This window comes from Mytilus edulis, chromosome 11 (genome assembly GCF_963676685.1).
Source record: "Mytilus edulis chromosome 11, xbMytEdul2.2, whole genome shotgun sequence".
Classification (NCBI taxonomy): Eukaryota; Metazoa; Mollusca; class Bivalvia; order Mytilida; family Mytilidae; genus Mytilus; species Mytilus edulis.
In genome coordinates, this window is record NC_092354.1 from 83720374 (window position 1) to 83742280 (window position 21907).

The 21907-nt window shown below is 32.1% G+C and overlaps 1 protein-coding gene across 2 annotated transcripts; it reads left to right on the top strand.

Moving 5' to 3' along the window:
• Positions 1 to 291: 291 nt before the first annotated feature.
• Positions 292 to 18675, top strand: LOC139496454 (uncharacterized). 2 transcript variants are annotated; one of them, XM_071285074.1, is made up of 4 exons: positions 292 to 397; positions 2270 to 2440; positions 14871 to 15249; positions 17413 to 18675. In XM_071285074.1, the coding sequence occupies exons 2-4, from the start codon at positions 2276 to 2278 to the stop codon at positions 18207 to 18209; spliced, it is 1341 nt and encodes a 446-aa protein (XP_071141175.1). In that variant the 5' UTR covers positions 292 to 397; positions 2270 to 2275; the 3' UTR covers positions 18210 to 18675. The 2 variants fall into 2 exon arrangements, with proteins under 2 accessions (XP_071141175.1, XP_071141174.1); XM_071285073.1 differs by lacking the exon at positions 292 to 397 and having other exon boundaries at positions 2212 to 2440.
• The last annotated feature ends 3232 nt before the right edge of the window (positions 18676 to 21907 follow it).

Genomic DNA, 21907 nt, shown 5'->3' on the forward strand with positions numbered 1-21907 from the left:
TTACTATGCAAATATATTCTAACGTCAGGAAATCTAGAGTTCTCGACCTGTTTAAATAGGGAATGCGACAATGCTATCCCGTTTTGTTTATCATGTTTTACTATCTACCTATATAACAACTGTATTTATGTTATTTGTAATAATTTCCTCGCATACCATTATTTATTAGCACCTGATATACATCTTATTTACGACTATTTTATTATCATTTTATCGTCTTACTAATAAAAAATAATCACCACGGAATATATAGTTAACCATGTTGTACGTCAATAATATACTAATCGGAAGATACATCCTATTGTTTGTTCTTATTTAACTTCACGGAGATGTTGAAAAGATAATAGCTCCATAAAAAATTAGAATTATGTAAAGGATAGCTGTACTTACAAAACAGGTATATTATTTTTTTTTTTACATTTAATTATTATGATTTCTTTCACATGTATTGCACTTTATGGCGACACAATTTTACCAGCAAATTTACAAGCAATTTTATTAGCACCCGATGTACATCTTATTTACGAATATTTAATTATTATTTTATTGTCTTACTAATAAAAAATAATCACACATCGCCACCACGGAATATATTGTTAATCATGTTGTACGTCAATAATATATTAATCGGAAGATAAATCCTATTGTTTGTACTTATTTAACTTCACGGAGATGTTGAATGGATAATAGCTCCATACGAATTAGAATTATGTAAGGAATAACTGTACTCACAACACAGGTAAATTATTATTATTTCTTTCATATGTATTGCACTTTATTGCGACAAAGTATTACCAGATTGATTATACGAAATATTGTTGAATGATATTGGTACCTATATTTTAATATTTCGTCCAAATGTATCAAGCACCAATTTTATGTCGACATATGCATAAAAGCATCTCAAATAGTGACTTGTTTTCTATAAAATAAAATTGTTTACTAACAGAATGACACAGTTTATACAAAGCATCTTACATAATGACTTGTTTTCTATGAAACAAGTTTACCAACTTATTAAATATACAATATTAGGTCAATGAAAGAAAAATATAAATTTTTTGTATGAGGCTGAGTAACTGGAGAAGAGCGAGGTTCTACCGAGCACTTACCCAGTTTTGCGCGAGAACAAAAAAGTTTATATTTTTATGACATTGACCTAATATTGTTTTTAAACTGCAACTTAAACTGATACACATTGATAGCATTTTAAATCTTAACGCAAATGTCAAACTTATTTTCATATCTTAATGAACCCCTGACTGTGGAAAAAGAGTTTCATGATAAAATTGACATTATATAAAATATAGCCATGTTACCAGATTTAGGAAATAAACACAACTAGTTGCAGAATAATATTAGTAACACAGTGTGCAATTGTCCTAATACGAGAATGTATTGACCCGATAAATTCTGTATTAGGACAATTGAACACTGTGTAACGAATTTATCCTGATTTTGTTATATTACATATTATTTATATGATATTCAAATTCAATTAGGACAATATCAATAATATATTTTAGATATTTAATCTAAAACTGTGAAAAAGTATAAATATTATGACTATAAAGCAACTAAATTTTTTTTTGTTAGGTCAATGGTATAAGGGAGATAATTCCAATTGACGTAATAAATAAGGGAGATAATTCCAAATGACGTAATAAATAAGGGAGATAATTCCAATATAAGGACAATATCAGCCAATCAAATTGCGAGAAATTACTCTTAATCAGGATAAAGCAATTTATCTGCTAACTATAATTAGTTAACAGATTGTAAAACAGATTTGAATGCGATAAGATACATTGATAAATAAGATTTAAAAATGTGTTCCTTTCATTAAACAATGATAAGATAAATGAAAAGTTAGTCAGTATAGTTAAAATATCAGTTTTGATCAAACATTTTTCATATATGAATCATGTATGGACTATCTGTGTCTGACATACGAGCAATTTTTATTTTTTTAAAACAATTTACTGTTCTTTTTCTCTTAATCATACATATCTTTAATCGTATTCTTCAATTTGCTAGTATTTTTCTTACATAATTACCTACTTTTTTGTAAATAAATGTCAACTGTTTTAAATTAAAATTTTGAGTTGTTTTACCTATCTATTTTATTTTTTGACAGATGACAGTGTAATAATATAGAAGAGAATTGATTGGTCTTCGTCGTTTTTTTTCTCATTGTTGGCAAAGAACATTGTAATAATATGGAAGAGAATTGATTGGTCTCCTTCATTTTTTCTCATTGTTGGTTCAGGTAACGATGATGACAGTAACTTGGTATGGTTTGATTATAATTATTGGGATTCACAAGACCCATCAGCATGGATATCTGGCTGACCCCCCGCAGAGATCTTCTATTTGGCGGGAGAATCCAGACGCTCCAGTTAATTACAATGACAATCAGCTGTACTGTGGAGGAAGGGAGGTGAGTTTTCTTTTAATAAATATAAGAGATTTTTTTATTTAATAGTTCCCCACAAATGAGATAAGCCCATTTAATATACTAGTCATCACAAAAAAGGAAAACAATCATCTCTAGATTCAAACGATAATATCAGTAGAACAGCCTTTATATTAGCTCATTAAAATTTAGTATAGTCACACGAATGGAAAACAATCTTATTTAGGTTCAACCAATGAATTAATATATGAAATATCAGAGGAAAATGTAATAAGTAAATACAACATAAATAAAAGAACCAAATTTAAAATGATTAAATAAAATTACCAACTCTTACTAACTTTTTAACTTGACCTCATCACTTATATTTGGCTATACTTTTTGGACCTTTTGGATTAGCTCTTCCATCTTTTATATAAGCTTTGGATTTCAAATATTTAGGCCACGAGCATCACTGAAGAGACATGTATTGTCGAAATGCGCATCTGGTGCAAGAAAATTAGTACCGTTATTTTATTATTCACTGATCATACTATGGACTATATGTTTGTACGGAAAGAAAATCATCAAACTGTTGCCTCGGACCTAATAACCGGGTAACCCGGAACAACCAGTCGTTTTCCCTCCAATCCCCACCAAGTCACTGACCGTGCAGACCCTAACATCTAGTCATCACTACCAATCTATAGCCATTCTAGTTCAAATGATTGCTATTGTAACATCTAGTCATCACTACCAATCTATAGCCATTCTAGTTCAAATGATCACTACCAATCTATAGCCATTCTAGTTCAAATGATTGCTATTGTAACATCTAGTCATCACTACCAATCTATAGCCATTCTAGTTCAAATGATTGCTATTGTAACCTCTAGTCATCACTACCAATCTATAGCCATTCTAGTTCATGAGATTACTACCAATCTATAGCCATTCTAGTTCAAATGATTGCTATTGTAACATCTAGTCATCACTACCAATCTATAGCCATTCTAGTTCAAATGATCACTACCAATCTATAGCAATTCTAGTTCAAATGATCAATACCAATCTATAGGCATTCTAGTTCAAATGATTGCTACCAATCTATAGCCATTCTAGTTCAAATGATTGCTACCAATCTATAGCCATTCTAGTTCAAATGATCACTACCAATCTATAGCCATTCTAGTTCAAATGATCACTACCAATCTATAGCCATTCTAGTTCAAATGATCACTACCTATCTATAGCCATTCTAGTTCAAATGATCACTACCAATCTATAGCCATTCTAGTTCAAATGATCACTACCAATCTATAGCCATTCTAGTTCAAATGATCACTACCAATCTATAGCCATTCTAGTTCAAATGATCACTACCAATCTATAGGCATTCTAGTTCAAATGATTGCTACCAATCTATAGCCATTCTAGTTCAAATGATCACTACCAATCTATAGCCATTCTAGTTCAAATGATCACTACCAATCTATAGCCATTCTAGTTCAAATGATCACTACCAATCTATAGCCATTCTAGTTCAAATGATCACTACCAATCTATAGCCATTCTAGTTCAAATGTTTGCTATTTAAATGTTGAATACACCTTAATCTTGTGCTATTGCCTTAAAGAATTTATAGTTATGATACAGACTTTATCAGCAAGAATTTCCGTGAGACTCCTGTTATAAAGAAAAACCCGTTAAAATTATAATAGTTTACAAAACCTCACAGAACCTTGCAATTACTCGTTTTTTATCATTACCTTTTTAATTGTCACAGTTATATGATAAATTAATGAATACAAGATGACATATAATCCAACAAGATAGATGCACAACATATTTCAAGTAAAAAACTATCATATTTCAAAATGAGGCGAACGATACTAAAGGCATATTCAAATTCAAAGTAGAAAATTAATTGACAATTCCATCTTATGAAAAAGGAAAGCTACAAAACGACAGTTCTCAAAACATAGAAAAATTAAAGACTGAGCAACACGAATCCCAACCAAAAACTAAAAGTAAATTTTAGATGGTGACGTTCCCTTGTCACCATCTTACGGTGTTTATATATCTCAACTTGTACGATTCGCTCGTGTATGTAACAATGTTTTAGATTTTAACGAGAGAAATTTATGTATTACTGAAAAATTATTACACCAGGGTTTTCGATATCACAAACTAGTCAAAACATTTACTAAATTTTATCATCGGTATAAAGACATCATTCGTAAATATAGCTCAACATGCAGACTTCTAATACGTTCAGGTATTTCACATCCAATTTTTTATGGAAATATTCTTTATAAAGCACAAAGGTGTCAGTATTCACCTCAGAAACTTAAAAAACCTTTGAATAGACTTATTAAGAAGGGATATAATTACGATACTGTTGTCAAGTCATTAAAGATTGCATATTTTGGCGTTAATATTGAGTCACTGATAAGGTCTTTGCATCGGAACTAAACACATTTATTCTAAAAATAGTTGTTGGCATGACACGGGTTATGTTCTTCTCATATATGTTATGATGGTATGATACTAAACCCCTAACGGGAAGGATTGTGCCTGATGTTCATATGATGAAATCATAATCTTTCAGTCAGTTTAATTGAAGTCTGGAGCTGGCATGTCAGTTAACTGCTAGTAGTCTGTTGTTATTTATGTATTATTGTCATTTTGTTTATTTTTTTTGGTTACATCTTCTGACATCAGACTCGGACTTCTCTTGAACTGAATTTTAATGTGCGTTTTGTTATGCGTTTTCTTTTCTACATTGGTTAGAGGTATAGGGGGAGGGTTGAGATCTCACAAACATGTTTAACCCCGCCGCATTTTTGCGCCTGTCCCAAGTCAGGAGCCTCTGGCCTTTGTTAGTCTTGTATTATTTTAATTTTAGTTTCTTGTGTACAATATGGAAATTAGTATGGCGTTCATTATCACTGGACTAGTATATATTTGTTTAGGGGCCAGCTGAAGGACGCCTCCGGGTGCGGGAATTTCTCGCTACATTGAAGACCTGTTGGTGACCCTCTGCTGTTGTTTTTTATTTGGTCGGGTTGTTGTCTCTTTGACACATTCCCCATTTCCATTCTCAATTTTATTTACTTATATTTTTTGGGAACCTGTATTTATTCTCAGTTTTTCATTGGTGTTTATGTTAAGTGTGCTATATTATGTAAAGACTGTTTCACTTATCTTGATAAATGGTCATATTTTTTATAGAACAAGATGATATATATATAGCGAGATCCCAGTCTATCTTATGTAAAGACTGTTTCACTTGTCTAGATAAATGTTCATATTTTTTATAGAACAAGGTGATATATATAGCGAGATCCTAGTCTATCTTATGTAAAGACTGTTTCACTTGTCTAGATAAATGTTCATATTTTTTTATAGAACAAGGTGATATATATAGCGAGATCCCAGTCTATCTTATGTAGGCTCTGCATAGAACTCTTCCGTTGCACCTGGTATCCGTCTGTTATATGCCCTTCTTAGTACTTATCTGTAGCAACTGATATCATGCAGCTGTTTGGGATAGTTTGCGTAGCTCAGTTTTAAATAATGTCTTTTGTATACTTATGTCCCTCCATCTCTTTACTTTTTTATTGCCCCGGCGTTGTCGATTTGTTTTCTACTAATGACTTTACATGTGCCTTTGGAATATTTTTTTTCTGTTTAATATTTCGGTCTTAGAACTATAAGTCCTAGAACAGTGGTTTGATCTGACCGCTTTTGTTTTTAAAATGCAGGAATTGAAGGTGACGCTTAATTTGTCAATATACGCGGACTCGCTCTTTAGAGTTACTGCTTCTTAGCTTTTATTTTATCAATTTGGCTTATCTCTTCCTTATCAATTTTCAAGACTGGAACATTGGTTAACGGACGCAAGTAATTATCAAACGTGTTGTTTCCAATTTTTTACATCACTGGGTCGATACCTCTGCTGGTGGACTATCAGTCCCAGAAGGTATTATCAGCTCAGTAGTCAGTACTTCGGTACTGACATGATTTAACAAACTTTAATAAAATTGTCCGTTTATAAATTGTGAAATTATTTCAGAAACTAAGGTTTCAACTCCCTCATGTAAAGTTGGCTTTAGATGAACTTGGCTATTTATTTTTAGGTATTTTTGACATATAGCTCTTCAACGGTTTCGGTACTTATACATCTTTGGATTTCAAATGATCGGCTTTGAGCGTTCCTTATGAAGGTAAATCCAGAAAATCGCTTCGGACGCAAGAAATTATTACACGTGTTTTTTCCAATTTTTTTACATCATTGGGTCGATACCTCTGCTGGTGGACTATCAGTCCCCGAGGGTATCATTAGCTCAGTAGTCAGTACTTCGGTATTGACATGGTTTAACACACTTTGCCAGAACTGTCCGTTTATAAATTTTGAAATTATTTAAAAACTAAGGTTTTAACTCCCTCAGGCAAAGTTTGCTTAAGATGAATTCGGCTATTTATTTTAGGTACTTTTTACATATAGCTCTTCAACGGTTTCAGTATTTATACATCTTCGAATTTCAAATGATTGGCCTTGAGCGTTCCTGATAAAGCTAAATCCAGAAAAGCGCTTCGGACACAAGAAATTATTAAACGCGTTGTTTCCAATTTTTTAACTGCAGTCGCCTTATTCAAAAGAAATTGTTCAATGCACTTTTAATGTCGTGTTGGTCAGTCGTGTTCTGTGTATTCCATCTTACGATAGCCGTATTTAGCACAACCTTTGGGAATTTTGGGTTCTCAATGCTCTTCAACTTATAAAATTAAAAATTATAATCCTGATACCTTTAACTATTATTGTCTTCCGTTGGTTACCTTTATTGTGTAAATGCAGAACCTGTTATTTAATCGTTGTTGTTTGTTGATAAGTGACTCTCGTTTTTTAACATAAATTAAACCGTTATTATCCTTTTTGAATTGTACAATACTCATTTTGGGGAACCTTTAAGCTTGCTGTTCGATGTTTGCCGCGTCTTCGTGTTGAAGATCGTATTTTGACCTATAATGGCTAACCTTACAATTTATAACTTGGATGATGAGTTGTTCCATTGGCTCTCATACCACATCTTCTTATTTCTAATTACATTAGTTGGTATTGACGACCAAAAGTTGGTATGGTCAGTTCTAGTTTGATTTATTCTCGTTTATTGAACGTTGTTTTTGCCGTTTGACTCCGAGGAAATTCAAAATGTGAAGTCCAAAATCAAAACTTAAAATCAAAAGCTCAAACAAATCAAACGAATGGACAACAACTGTCATATTTCTCACTGAAAAAAAGGATAGATTACTTTGGACTAGTTTGGAAAATCTTTTAATATATTAATATATTTGGGTCCTTTATGGCCTTGACCTTCAATTTAAATTTGATGAATTTAGACTCAAAAGTCACTGATGAGTCTTTTGTAAACAAAAAGCGTGTACGATATTGATCCTAGTTGCTATGATGAGTTAATGTATGTCATGTTTATGTCAGAATAATTGTATTTTGTTTGTTTGTATAAGGTGGTATTGTCCTTAGTTTACGACTTTCTAATGATTAACCAAGGATAACACAGTGATGGAAAACAGAACTTTAAAAGACATTTAACAACAATTAAAATCTTTATTTTCAAAATATATTTAAATTGATCGTTTTGAGCCAGAATGTTTGTGTAAATTGTTTATGTCCTGCACTTAATAAAACTAAGATTGTAACACAACCATAAACAGCTTCTTTTTCTTCTTCTTCTTCTTCTTCTTCTTCTTCTTCTTCTTCTTCTTCTTCTTCTTCTTCTTCTTCTTCTTCTTCTTCTTCTTCTTCTTCTTCTTCTTCTTCTTCTTCTTCTTCTTCTTCTTCTTCTTCTTCTTTTTCCTTCTTCTTCTTTGACTGACTTCGACTTCGAAAGATCATATTCCGGAAAAAGGAGACGCGTTTCAAATGCTTAAAAAAACTGAATTATACGGCGTTACTAAGAAAACTTTTAAACATTACCAACAAAATACATTCAACTACAATCATAAATATGCATGTTAAACCCAAAATAAAAGTGTGGAAGGTAAACCCGGGCAAGGGCTTCGGACGCTAAACAGTAATGAAGATTTATTTATCTTTACTTGTACTGTCCGGGTCCATTTAGCGGCTTGACGAGTTGTATGAGTCCACGAATCAGTGCTTACCAGTTGAAACTATTGAAAACATAAATTTCTTAATTTGTTGGTCTGAAGTTATAACTATAAAGAAATTGAGGCTACAATTTCCCAAGAACAGTTGACTAAATGGACGTTAAGGATGTACTTAGGTGAGGTTAGGTGAAAATTAATGAATTAAGAAGTTAAAATTGATACTATAAGCTGGTAGAGCATCAATTAAGGATAAACATAAGCTAAAAATATTGATAGGTCATGGACCTCCTTTTCGAGATATTTGAGAATTAAAATATGGCGGAAAAAGGCTGACTCTAACTTTTACCTTATATTTGCATTGGTATTATTGGGTCTCAAAACAAAAGAAAGAAAATTAAGAATCTTCTAAAATTTTGGTAAATGACCTTTCATGAGCTATTTAGTCCTATGTGAAAAAAATAAATGGGTGTTATGGGGCAAAATATTTTACATTGTATTGTATGGAAAAACACCAAGGAGTCCGAACATTTGTCACAAATTCCAAAACCTCACCTAAGTACATCCTTAATATAAAACCTCACCTAAGTACATCCTTCACCTAAGTACATCCTTCACCTAAGTACATCCCTCACCTAAGTACATCCTTCACCTAAGTACATCCTTCACCTAAGTACATCCTTCACTTAAGAACATCCTTCACCTAAGTACATCCTTCACCTAAGTACATCCCTCACCTAAGTACATCCTTCACCTAAGTACATCCCTCACCTAAGTACATCCCTCACCTAAGTACATCCTTCACCTAAGTACATCCTTCACCTAAGTACATCCTTAATATAAAACTTTTAGTCTAACTTTGGTCATAAAGGGTTATCATCTCTTTAACTCCTTTTTTATAAAAACTTTTTTAATGGAGGTAAATTAAAAGAAAGTTAGTGAATTTTAATTTCATTTCCTTAACTTTTAATAATATTTAAACTACCATGAGAGTGAATTAAAAGCAATACTAGTATACCATTGTTTAGTAGTCATAAATTAATTTAGCGATAACTTATTCGGGTGGCAAACTAAATCTGAGAGAAATACTTTAACTATAAATAGACAACTACCGATAAAACGCCACTATTTCATAGCAACTTCCATGTTCTATAAATAGACCATTACCGATAAAACGCCACACACACTATTTCATGGCAACTTCCATGCTTAGTACACGACACACACACTATTTCATACATGTAGCAACTTCCATGTTCCTTAGCACACGACACACACACTATTTCATAGCAACGTCCATGTTCCTTAGTACAGGACATTCTAAAAAAAAAATATGAGGAGTTGAACCTGGTTTAATGGCTTGTCTAACATCCTGAATATCTGAAATCTGAATGTTACAAAAAATCAACACGTTACAATAATGTTCAAAGGGTTGGCGTTTAGAATTTCCCCCGGAATTCAGTATTTTTGTGATTTTACTTTTTCCAATAACTTTCACTGAACGGATTTATTATATAATCTTCCATGTATTATTTGATTTTTACCATTATTTCGTACACTGGCTCACACGAAAACCCCGTTGTTGTGTTCCGTGTAATCGATCTCCATTTGGGTTTATAAAGAAAATTACTATTTAGATGTTTAAATAAGATATCTTCTTATAGTTAAATTTATATTGTAGAAAACTGACATTACTAATCTAGTACGGACTTTATCATCAAGAAGTTTAGGTGTGAAAATAAAATATCTTCTAAGATGTAAAACTTATATCCCCTTCCCTTTCATGAATGTGACCTACCGAATTAGACTATTTACCGGATTTGTTATCTCATAAGCAACACGACGGGTGCTGCATGTGGAGCAGGATCTGCTTACCTTTCCGGAGCACCTGAGATCACCCCTAGTTTTTTGGTGGGGTTCGTGTTGTTTATTCTTTAGTTTTCTATGTTGTGTCGTGTGTGCTGTTGTTTGTTTGTCTTTTTCATTTTTAGCCATGGCGTCGTCAGTTTGTTTTAGATTTATGAGTTTGACTGTCCCTTGGTACCTTTCGTCCCTCTTTTGTAGAAGACTGGCATTCATTATATTGACACTGACTTTATCGTCAATAATTTTAGGTGTTAAAATAAAATATCTTCTAAGATGTAAAACTTAAATTGAAGAAAACTTGTATTAATAATTTGAAACGGTGTTGAAATCCACTTTGTAATAGTTTGGCTATACAATTATGTTGATTTGAGCGTCACTGATGAGTCTTATGTAGACGACATGCGCGTCTGGCGTATTAAATTATAATCCTGATACCTTTGATAACTATTTACAATACTGGGTCGATGCCACTGCTGGTGGACGTTTCGTCCCCGAGGGTATCACTTGCACAGTAGTCAGCACTTCGGTGTTGACATGAATATCAATTATGTGGTCATTTTTATAAATTTCTTGTTACAAAACTGAATTTTTCGAAAAACTAAGGATTTTCGTATCCCAGGAATAGATTACCTAAAACGTATTTGGCTCAACTGTTTTGGAATTTTGGGTCCCCAATGCTCTCCCACTTTGTACTTGTTTGGGTATACAATTATTTTGATCTGAGCGTCACTGATGAGTTTTATGTAGACAAAACACGCATCTGGCGTATTAAATTATAATCCTGGTACCTTGGTATCCTTGAAACTATTGAAATAAAATATCTTCATTGATGTAGAACTGATTGTAGAAAACTGGCTTCATATTGAAACTGACTTTATCTTCACGAATTTCTGTCAAGACACTTGAAAGAAAAAACTCAAACCCATTCTGATTTGTATAACCTCAAACCAGCGGAGAATCTTAGTCATATCATTATGTACCATATTTTGTTAATTGTCACATGCATATGATAAATTAATGAATTAATTATAAACCAACAAGATTGATACACCATCATATTTCAAATATGACAAAAAACAAAAAAAATGTATAAAAGAGGCGAAAGATATCAACGGGATAATAGAACTCATACGTGGAAAAAGTAAAATTACAACAATACTGAACTCCTAGGACTATTTGATTAACTGATCAATCTTATGCACAATCTAATTGATTTAACTACTTATAATAACTATTTCAAATAAGCCTGAAGTAGTAATATTTTATGTGGAATATTCTTGTCGATAGGAAACTTGCGTTAATGACCTAGGTTAACTTGTATTATGTATTATGTAATGAGACATAAAAAATCATGAAAGTGGCCATAATATATACCTGATTTCGGTAAAATTGACAACACGATCAACGTAGTACTTTTATTATGATTATATGTCCTGTCAAGTCAGGAATATGGCTTGCTACCAAAACGTCCGTTTCTATATCAGTTGGCGTTTGTAGCAGTGTTTTTGTTATTTCGTTGTTTTCCCTTTTGCAGTTGAAGTGTTTCTGTCCATTTAAGTTTGTGACCCAGTTTTGTTTCAGTTAAATCGATGTATGACTATTGAACAGTGGTATACAACTAATGCCTTTAAACATGGAAAGGACCAGAAAAGTAGAAATTATGTTACAATGTGTATTCCAAATGATTAGAAATTTGCTATGTGTATACAGAATAAGCCAGAAAAGGTTTAATTGTTATGATGTTAGTGTCTTGCTGAAGATCGAAATACTTTATCTTTTATTATTAAAAATACTTATATTGGTGCTTATCTTTTATTATTGAAAAATCTATCTTTTATTATTGAAAATTCTGATCTTTAACTATTGTAAATTCTTATATTATTATATTGAAAATTCTGATCTTTTTTTTGAAAATTCTTATCTTTTTTTTGAAAATTCTTATCTTTTTTTTTTTAAATTCCTATCCTTAATTTTTGAAAACTCTTACCTTTTATTGTTGAAAATTCTTATCTTTTATTAGTGCAAATTCTTATCTTATAATATAGAAAATTCGTATCTTTTATTATCGAAAATTCTCAAAATGTCCTTTTTAGTTCTATAATTTGTTTTTGACAATATGTTTTGAACATTCCTCAATATCTCTTGTTTCATTTTTTAATAGACGAATGTAAAAAATATTTATATAAATTGGCAGCCTTTAAATATGAAATAAGTATTTAATGTGTGATAACTCTCGATTGTTTCAATAATGGAATTGTTTTGTGCTCATGCGGCGAAAGCAAACACCAATCAACCAATCTTAATGGGTAATCCTAAACCAAAATTACCTGGGGAATGAATACGATAGACGACGCTTACCCGGTCGATACTACTTTTGGAGTTAATGTAATTCAGTCAGAACTTGTTGCAATCTTGATTTGTCGGATCTTTATCGAGTTCATTGGTTAAGATTGTTGTGGAATGTCGTGTCCTTAAAGCTCTTCAACTTTGGTCTTGTTTGGCTTTCTAACTGTTTTGATCTGAGCGTCACTATCAGTGTTATGTAGACGAAACGCCCGTCTGGTGTATCAAATTATAAGCCTGGTACCTTTGATAACTACTGGCTCCCATATATTAGATAATAACCCGTAACGATTTTTGTTCATGTTACTCTTGACTTTGAGTTTATTGGACAATCGTAATTACATAAAAGAATGCAATAAAATACAAAACAAAAATATATACTTGTACAAAAGAAGACCGTACAGTGATCACGAGAAAGGTATTAATACAGGATTTCTAAGGATTTCTTTATTGAATAAGATATACGACACCTTGCACGTTTCCGGTGTTTTGAGATGTTTTGTTTCTCTGTAGGCGACTACAGTAAGTCTTTTTTGCCATTGTTATCAAAATCAGTTCCATATTTGAAATTTCGAATTTCGTTATCTCCTGCTTTTTGTCATGATATTCAGCTTTATCCTACTCAACATGTGACAACCATTAAAAACATAACTTCACATTTACTCAAACTCTTTACATCTTTTAGCATTTAGTTGTTAAAATTCATGAATTTTATTATCATGACAAAGACATATCTTGTAAATATGTTAATATATGTATACATGCATTAGACTGGAAGATACATGTTATGGATACAAGGCTGTAATTAAGATTAAATGTGCACGTGCTATAATTAATGTGGTGTTGTGTTTTTTTGTCGGTTTTATCAACAGTTTCACAACTAAATGTTCAAAGTACAAAGTTGTCAATTATTATTAATTTATTCTTCTCAATCGATATATTGATATTTTGTGGTTATGTATGCATTTCCTGGTCCAACACATATTAGTTCTTAAAGAGAATAATGTAATGCGTTGTGTTACAATGAAATATGTCTAGTCAGGATAGACCCTATAAACAAACTCATTAATGATACAATGATATTATGATTTCTGTGCCTGTCCGATGTCAGGAGGCTCTGACCTTTGTTAGTCTTGTATGATTTTTAATTTTAGTTTATATATTCCGGAGTTTTGTATGACGTCCATCATCACTGAACTAGTACACATGTGTGTTGTGGGCCAGCCGAAGCATGCCACCGGTTGTGTTTATTTTAGCGCTGCATTGAGGAACCAGTGTTGGCGTTCGGCTGTTTTCTGCTCTTTTGTCGGGTTGTTGTCTCTTTGACACTTTTCCCTATTTCCATTCTCTATTTTTTAGACATATTTTTTTTAAGCCAGAAATTATTTTCATCTTCAAAAAGATCATCATTGGGGCACGAATCAATGTACATGCATTATACTCTGTTTAAATATTGGTCGTGTCAGACAGATATATCAATATTACACACTACAAGTTTTCGTAGTTAATATTTTTTCATATTCTAAGGGAGATAATCCTGTTTTGATATTTCACGCTGGCATTTAGTATGTACATTTTGTCTGAAACTTATGATCAATTTATGTTATTTTTTCTTATTCTTGTCTCCTTTCCACGTTTTTCACGTGATACACACTTCAATTAATTAAGAACGGATATGAAGAATGTGTCAAAGAGACAATATCCCGACCAAAGGGCAGAAAACAGCCGAAGGCACCAATTAGTCTGTGATAGAAACATGTTGATTTCAAGCTATATTTGTTTCATAGATTATGACATATATGTTGGAATTTTCGTCTCATCAGGAGCGTTCAATGCTGAAGATTTTAAAGCAAATGATTTATAAAACATGAAGTAGGCGAAGAGCTTTATAAAAAAATAGAACCTTACAACAAGAACAACAGTAATGTAATGATACCTTACCTGATGGAGTTAAATTTTAGATAATGTTTAATTTCAAAAATTTTCAGCGTATGATTTAAGAAAGGTTTGCTATATATGAAGTTATTACTCAAGTATTGACTTCTAGGATGAAGTCATGTGGAAAAGTTGGTGGAAAACGTCAAACCGACATGATCATACATTGATATTTCTTTTAACGCTAAACTTTATTTCATTGCAGAATTTACGTTTAAATGGAGGAAAATGTGGCACTTGTGGTGATCCGTACCAAGGACCACGTGAGAATGAAGCAGGGGGAAAGTATGCACAAGGGGTTATAACCCGGAAATACCCATCTTATAAACGAAAGCTTCCGGTTAAGGTAGTTCTTACAGCTTATCACAAAGGCTATTACGAATTCAAAATATGCCCCCATAACAATCCACATACAGCTGTATCACAACGATGTCTTGATCGGCATCCCCTGAGAATTGTGGAAGGCAGCAGACGATACAGAACACGGTATTACCCACATGACAGTGGAGTTCATCACATGACCTTACTGCTACCACGTGATATTAAATGTACTCAGTGTGTACTACAGTGGCGGTATCGAACAGGTAATGTTATGTTCATCTTTTGTGTCGTTTGAGGGAACTCTGCACTGAGTAAAAATATCAAAATAATCTCAATGACACAATCGCTAAAATTACAAACCATATCAAGAAGTCAGCGTACGGTCTTTAACAATAAACATGAGGCAAAAAGTTCTTATTAACAAAGCTTTGATTTGTCCTTTTACAAATTGATTATATTTTATGTACATACGCCATCGATTTCATTTAAATAATTCTTAAACGTCAAAAGCATTGACAATTACTTTTGTGGAATAAAAAAAGCTTCAACCTTGCCTATTTTTCAAATTAATTAATGTTATGTTAAATTGCAAACGCTTCTGAATTTGGATTGTCGACATAAATAGTAACTGAGCTATTTACTTTTCATCGCATTTTTTTCTGTTTCTATTTTTTTTTTAAATTCAATAACTTTATTTGAAATAACATATTTTTCTGACTTGGAATTGCTATATAACCACATAAATTGAATGTTAATAAGGAAAAACAAATTGCTATGTCATAGAAACAAGTTAAATTATTATGACAGTGAAAATAAAATGAAAAAGAAAAACGCAATATAAATATTACAATGCGTCCGTGTTCATCGCTGATTTTAAATAAGAAACATTAGAAACGAGACAGATCAATTTAGTAGTTCTTGTGGTTTTTGTAGCAATAACCTATTAATTTGTTATATAATTTGACGGTCTGACCATACTGTTTTACATAACTGATGTACTTAATTGAAGTAATCAAATTGACAAATATATTGTTTTAATGTTGAATTATATTCAATAATTATAATTTTTGGCGAATAAACACTGAAATGTTGTAACTCTTTGTGGTGATGTTCTTTTATAATGTTTTTTTCTCACCTTTAATTTATGACACTTCATTATTTGTTTTGGCGATGTCAACTTTTATAATGTATTTTTTACCTCTAGTTTAAGGGACTTCATAATTGTTTTGGCGATATTAACTTTGACGATGTATTTTTTTACCTCTTATATAAGGGACGTCATTATTGTTTTGTTGATGTTAATTTATAACTTTTATAATGTATTTTTCTACATCACATTGAATACATTTCTTATTTGTTAACTTTTATAAAGAATATTTTATCTCTAATTTTAGAGGCACCATATTTGTTCTGGCGCTGTCAACTTTTATAATTGTTACAGTTAACATCTTAAATAAAATTGGGAATGGAAATGGGGAATGTTTTATAAAAGACAACAACCCGACCATGGAAAAAACAACAGCAGAAGGTCACCAACAGGTCTTCAATGTAGCGAGAAATTCCCGCACCCTGAGGCGTCCTTTAGCTGGCCCCTAAACAAATATATACTAGTTCAGTGATAATGAACGCCATACTAAACTCCAAATTGTACACAAGAAACTAAAATTAAGTTCCATTATTTACTTTTGGTTTGGTAATTTGGTTTTAGTTGTTATTGAAATTTTATAAAAATTCTTTGAAACTGACAAAATGATGAACTATCTATTACTATGTAAAAACATGCGAGCAGTGTCTGATAGGTTAATAAGATACATAACATAGACTACTTTACCTTTCCATACAATTATTGCTCGCGAGGAAGCTATAAAAATGAGATTTCGCAGCAATGATTTTGAAATGATCCCTTCGAATTGTAATATGATCTTTGTGTTAACTCATTTGGAAACATCTTCTATCACTTTTAACAATCCTAAATGATACGTTTGAATAAGGCAAACATAGATCGTTCTTCACAGAAATTAGATGAATCGTTTGAGATAAATGTTAAAATATGTTGTTAAATATTTGTAAACAAGAGTAGCAAACATCCTCGAAAGTAATCCCAATATGTTTGATTCAAAATATGTTATTTGTTCAAAATTGATTCGATATGCAATCATCACCTGACATCCTTTCGGCCACTCTTGAAAATATTTTGGTTTGTGAAAGTCCTACCAAGGGTTGAAACAGTGGGAAGGCAGGTAGGCATTTTTGTCGACAAAGAGAAACTAAAGCGTCACATATTTGCAAGTCTTCATGCCTATCTGATTAAAAAAAATCACATCAGGACAATATAAGATTTTGTGTAGGCAGCTATTTTTAGGTAGGGTTAGGGCAAACACACGTATTGTTTTTTTTATGACTTTGCCATTTTGTTGTTGTTGTAGGTAACAGTTGGGGAACTAATAGCAACGGCCATGGTTGTATAGGATGTGGTAACCAGGAGGAATTCTGGAATTGTGCTGACATACAAATTGGCTACAACACCCGTTATAAAGATAATTCTAAGATATTCCCTCACTCTGGTGACAGCAGTGAAGACGATTCAGACAATCGAGGCCATGACACGTTGAAACAAGCTGGTATAACTATACTTAATCACTTCTTCTCTCCCTTTGATTTGTATAGTAATAAACACTCGATTACACCACAAAAGGACGAGATTACATCACCAAAGAACGAGATCTCGTCATTATTTCTACAACCAGTTGACAAACGAAATATTTACCAGACGCCGCGGAAATCAAGTATTTCAAAATTATCATCTGTTTCGAATTTTGGAAGAACAGGCCAAAAAACTGATCAATTATCGAAAAACAGAATTTTGAACAATGTAAATATTGGAAGACATCAAACCAAAAAATCAAATATTCTACAAAAATATGTCCAGGACAGTGACACGAGCGATGACAGTAGTGACATTGAAAATGTCGTAGAAAGGAATTACATTGGATTAGACAATTCGTTCAATCTACAAAAACAAAACACACGAAATCCATTTCCTACAACGAAGACCTCAGAAATCCAGAATTGGAGTCGTACACCGACACTAACTGTTACTAGGGAACCAGTACATCCACCACTGTCTCCATGGTACTCTTTATTTGGAGGAAACCATGGTAACGTACAAGTATCATTTGTACCTGACCATGATTTGAAACTTTTACATCTGTTTAGTAAATGAATTAATACCTTAGTTAAAATCAATCGACTAAAACCAATACATTGAGAGTTTAAAAACTATGGAAATGAGAATACAATATGTTGAAAATAGGGAAATTCTAACCTGTAAGAAAAATCAGATAAACATACGATTAGAAATGTTGAAACCCTAGCACTATCTTACATTGGTTGATATATGTAATTCCTAATGTTGAAACCCTATCACTATCTTACATTGGTTGATATATGTAATTCCTTCGAGACAATAGGAGATACTCAGCAAAAGTATCACAAATAATTTCCCGTAATCCTAACTAATCTGTACTATGTGTATCGTTAGACATTAAAATGTTTTATATAAACACTTGAGAGAATGTACCATTATGTATCAGGTACGTCAAATGTGTTGTAAAGGTTTTGTTTATGGCCGACAATGCATCTAAAACTGACTAATTATATCATTACCAATGAAATAAAAATGTCCAACATTCCATCTCACAAACCGTCATAAGTAATCAAATGTGTACGATCACACAAGTAGCTGGAATTATTTATACGTTCAGGTTGTACTATCAAAGCTTTACTTTTATGCAGTTGACATTTTATTTTTATTTCAATGTTTATAAGATAGATACTAGCTTTAATTTGCAATCTCGAGTCAATTTTGGTCATGCTAAAAATTACAACGTATTTATTCCATTATCACGAATTACAACAAGGTGTAATTAAGTATGTTTTAATTTGGTCTCTTGTGGACAGTTGTCTCATTGTATGTTTTAAATAAGTTAAGAATTAAATCCGTGATAATGTATTATAAAACCAGTGATTACGATCAATGTTTTAATGCGTGATCTCGAATTCAAATCATATTATTGGGAGGTCCTAAATGGTCCACCTAAAGTTTATAAATCAATCGAATGAATATTTACAACGAAGGAAGTTTTGTTTAGGTTCATTATCACAAATCAAAGAACAAAACAAAAATATTAGAGAGTACAAAAGACCACAACTAATAGCAACACCCAAATCCCAAATATATAATATGAGTACAAACAGACACTTAACTATCTAATGCGTTTCAAATTGTGGTACTACAATCTCTGTGCAGTAATGTTTCGGCTTTTAACAAGTGAGTAACCTTAACCAGTTTATGGTGAACTGAAGAGCAAAGAATGATAGAATACATGTGTATAAACTATGGAGTTCCATACTGTCTGTCATCCCAAAGGTATTGTTTTGGGGAGGGTGCATACTACTTGTACCCCGAACAGTCAATCACATACTTTTATGAAAATGTCTCTGGTTTAAAACGAGCCATTATGTTTATATAAGTTTTGGTAATAAATATAGTTATCAAAAGTACCAGGATTATAATTTAATACGCCAGACGCGCGTTTCGTCTACATAAGACTCATCAGTGACGCTTCAATCAAAATACTTGTAAAGCCAAACAAGTACAAAGTTAAAGAGCATTGACGACCCAAAATTCCAAAACAGTTGTGCAAAATAAGGAAATAAGGATTTAACTACCAGTAACGGTAACGTAATTTAAATGGCTCGTATAGACCAATTAGCATTGGTATGCTTCAATTAGTTTCATATGCAAAACAGCCTATACCAAATTTTAACAAAATATTGACTGCCATCTGTTATGACCGCACAATTAAATAACAGATGGTGTAACAAATATAAACAGTATCAACATGTGCATGCCACAATTAACTTATTAGAAAGTAGGGTGTTTTAAGTCTAAATCTTTGATTTTGATAAAAGTTTATGAAAATATTTGTGACGAATTTTTTACATGACTAAATCCCTTAATGCCTGCTGTATCCATATTTTGACTATTTTATTTATTATGTCTGTTTAGTTCACGCATCATTGTTAATATAACGGAATTTTATGAGACTGTCACCAAAGTGAGAGGTTTATCGCTTTAAAACCAGGTTTATCCACTATTTTCTACATTTGAAAATGCCTGTACCAAGTCAGGAATATGACAGTTCTTGTCCATTAGTTTTTTATGTGTTTAGTCATTTGATTTTGCCATATGATTAGGGACTTTCCGATTGAATTTTTCTCTGAGTTCAGTATTTGGGTGATTTTTCGTTTTCCCAACTTGAAAAACAAAAACAAAACAAAAAACAGAAGGATTGAGGTTAAAAAACCAAGCTGACGACTAAAGTTAAAATAACTATTACTATAAAGTAATAAAGCTCGTTTAATATTAGAACATATAAACATTAATAAAACGTCAGGATCTACAGGCCAGAGTGGTTTCTAAATTCATTTGTGTGGATATAATTGAACGTTTGTTGTTTACTCCTTGTACTACAGTGCTGCGATTCGAGAAATATTTGTTACTTATAAACAATTAATCATTTCAAACCCGCTAAAAGTTAACAAATACGCCATATACACATCGTTAAATACAATACCTAAATGACGTTGTTTACCATGCATTCGACCAACTATTGTACTTATAACATGTACACTAATACATGTTTGCTTTCCTTATACTTATAATTGTTGTTATCTTTTCTTTTGATATGTGTGCTTAGGAAGGTCCGTTTAGAATTTTTGTTTTTTTGTTATTTTACTTTTTTGAAATAAAATAAATCGGCCTAAAAAAAAATCTTATCATACTTTAGCGCTGTAAAACCAGGTTCAATCCACCATTTTCTTCATCAGAAAATGTCTGTACCAACTCAGAATATGACAGTTGTTATCAATTCGTTTGATGTGTTTATTTTTTTTGTGTTTGATTTTGTCATTTGATTACGGACTTTCCGTTTTGAGTTTTACTCGAAGTTCAGTTTTTTTATGATTTTACTTTTTTTCTAAAATGATGAGGTTTTAAGAAACTATGATTTCAACTCCCTGAGACAAATAAAACCTTACATATATTTGGCTATAATTTTTAATGTCTCGTTTGGTCAGATAGCTCGAATCTGATCTTAAGCCTACATAAATGCTTCTTTGGTGAAATCTTGAGTTTTTGCCTGATTGATCAAAACAAAACTTAAAAAAAAAAATATATTACGACGGAGAATAAACTTAAATTAAGGAAGAAGTTTAAAATTACGAAATTTGTTGCTGAAGTTTGCAACGTCCATTGACCGATATTGTTATATATCAAAATCTTTGATTTATTTATCAGGCAGCCAAATTTTATGTACAATGACTTACAAAAGTTTCTAATCTGCATCCGATTTCACCCGGTCTAGCGAATTACTGCGCATATTTTTTTTATGCCCCACCTACGAAAGTTGGGGGGGCATTATGTTTTCTGGTCTGTGCGTCCGTTCGTCCGTTTGTCCGTTCGTCTGTTCGTCCGTTCGTCCGTCCGTCCGTCTGTCCCGCTTCAGGTTAAAGTTTTTGGTCAAGGTAGTTTTTGACGAAGTTGAAGTCCAATCAACTTCAAACTTGGTACACATGTTCCCTATGATATGATCTTTCTAATTTTAATGCTAAATTAGAGTTTTTACCCCAATGTCACGGTCAACTGAACATGGAAAATGATAGTGTGAGTGGGGCATTAGTGTACTGGGGACACATTCTTGTTTTGTACCAATTTAAAATATTTAATATTTAAATATTTACATAAAAGTGTGTTAAAATTACATTTTAGGCAATTTATATAAACATATATAAAGATGACCCAGAAACGCATTTAAAATGAAATCAGGTAACACATTTGGTACAAATTGATACAATGAA

Excerpts from the sequence above, each read along its gene's own strand:
- LOC139496454 (XM_071285074.1), top strand. The coding sequence starts at position 2,276 with ATGATGACAGTAACTTGGTATGGTTTGATTATAATTATTGGGATTCAC. Across the intron at positions 2,441-14,870 it reads TGTACTGTGGAGGAAGGGAG|AATTTACGTTTAAATGGAGG; the intron begins GTGAGTTTTCTT and ends ATTTCATTGCAG. Across the intron at positions 15,250-17,412 it reads ACAGTGGCGGTATCGAACAG|GTAACAGTTGGGGAACTAAT; the intron begins GTAATGTTATGT and ends TTGTTGTTGTAG.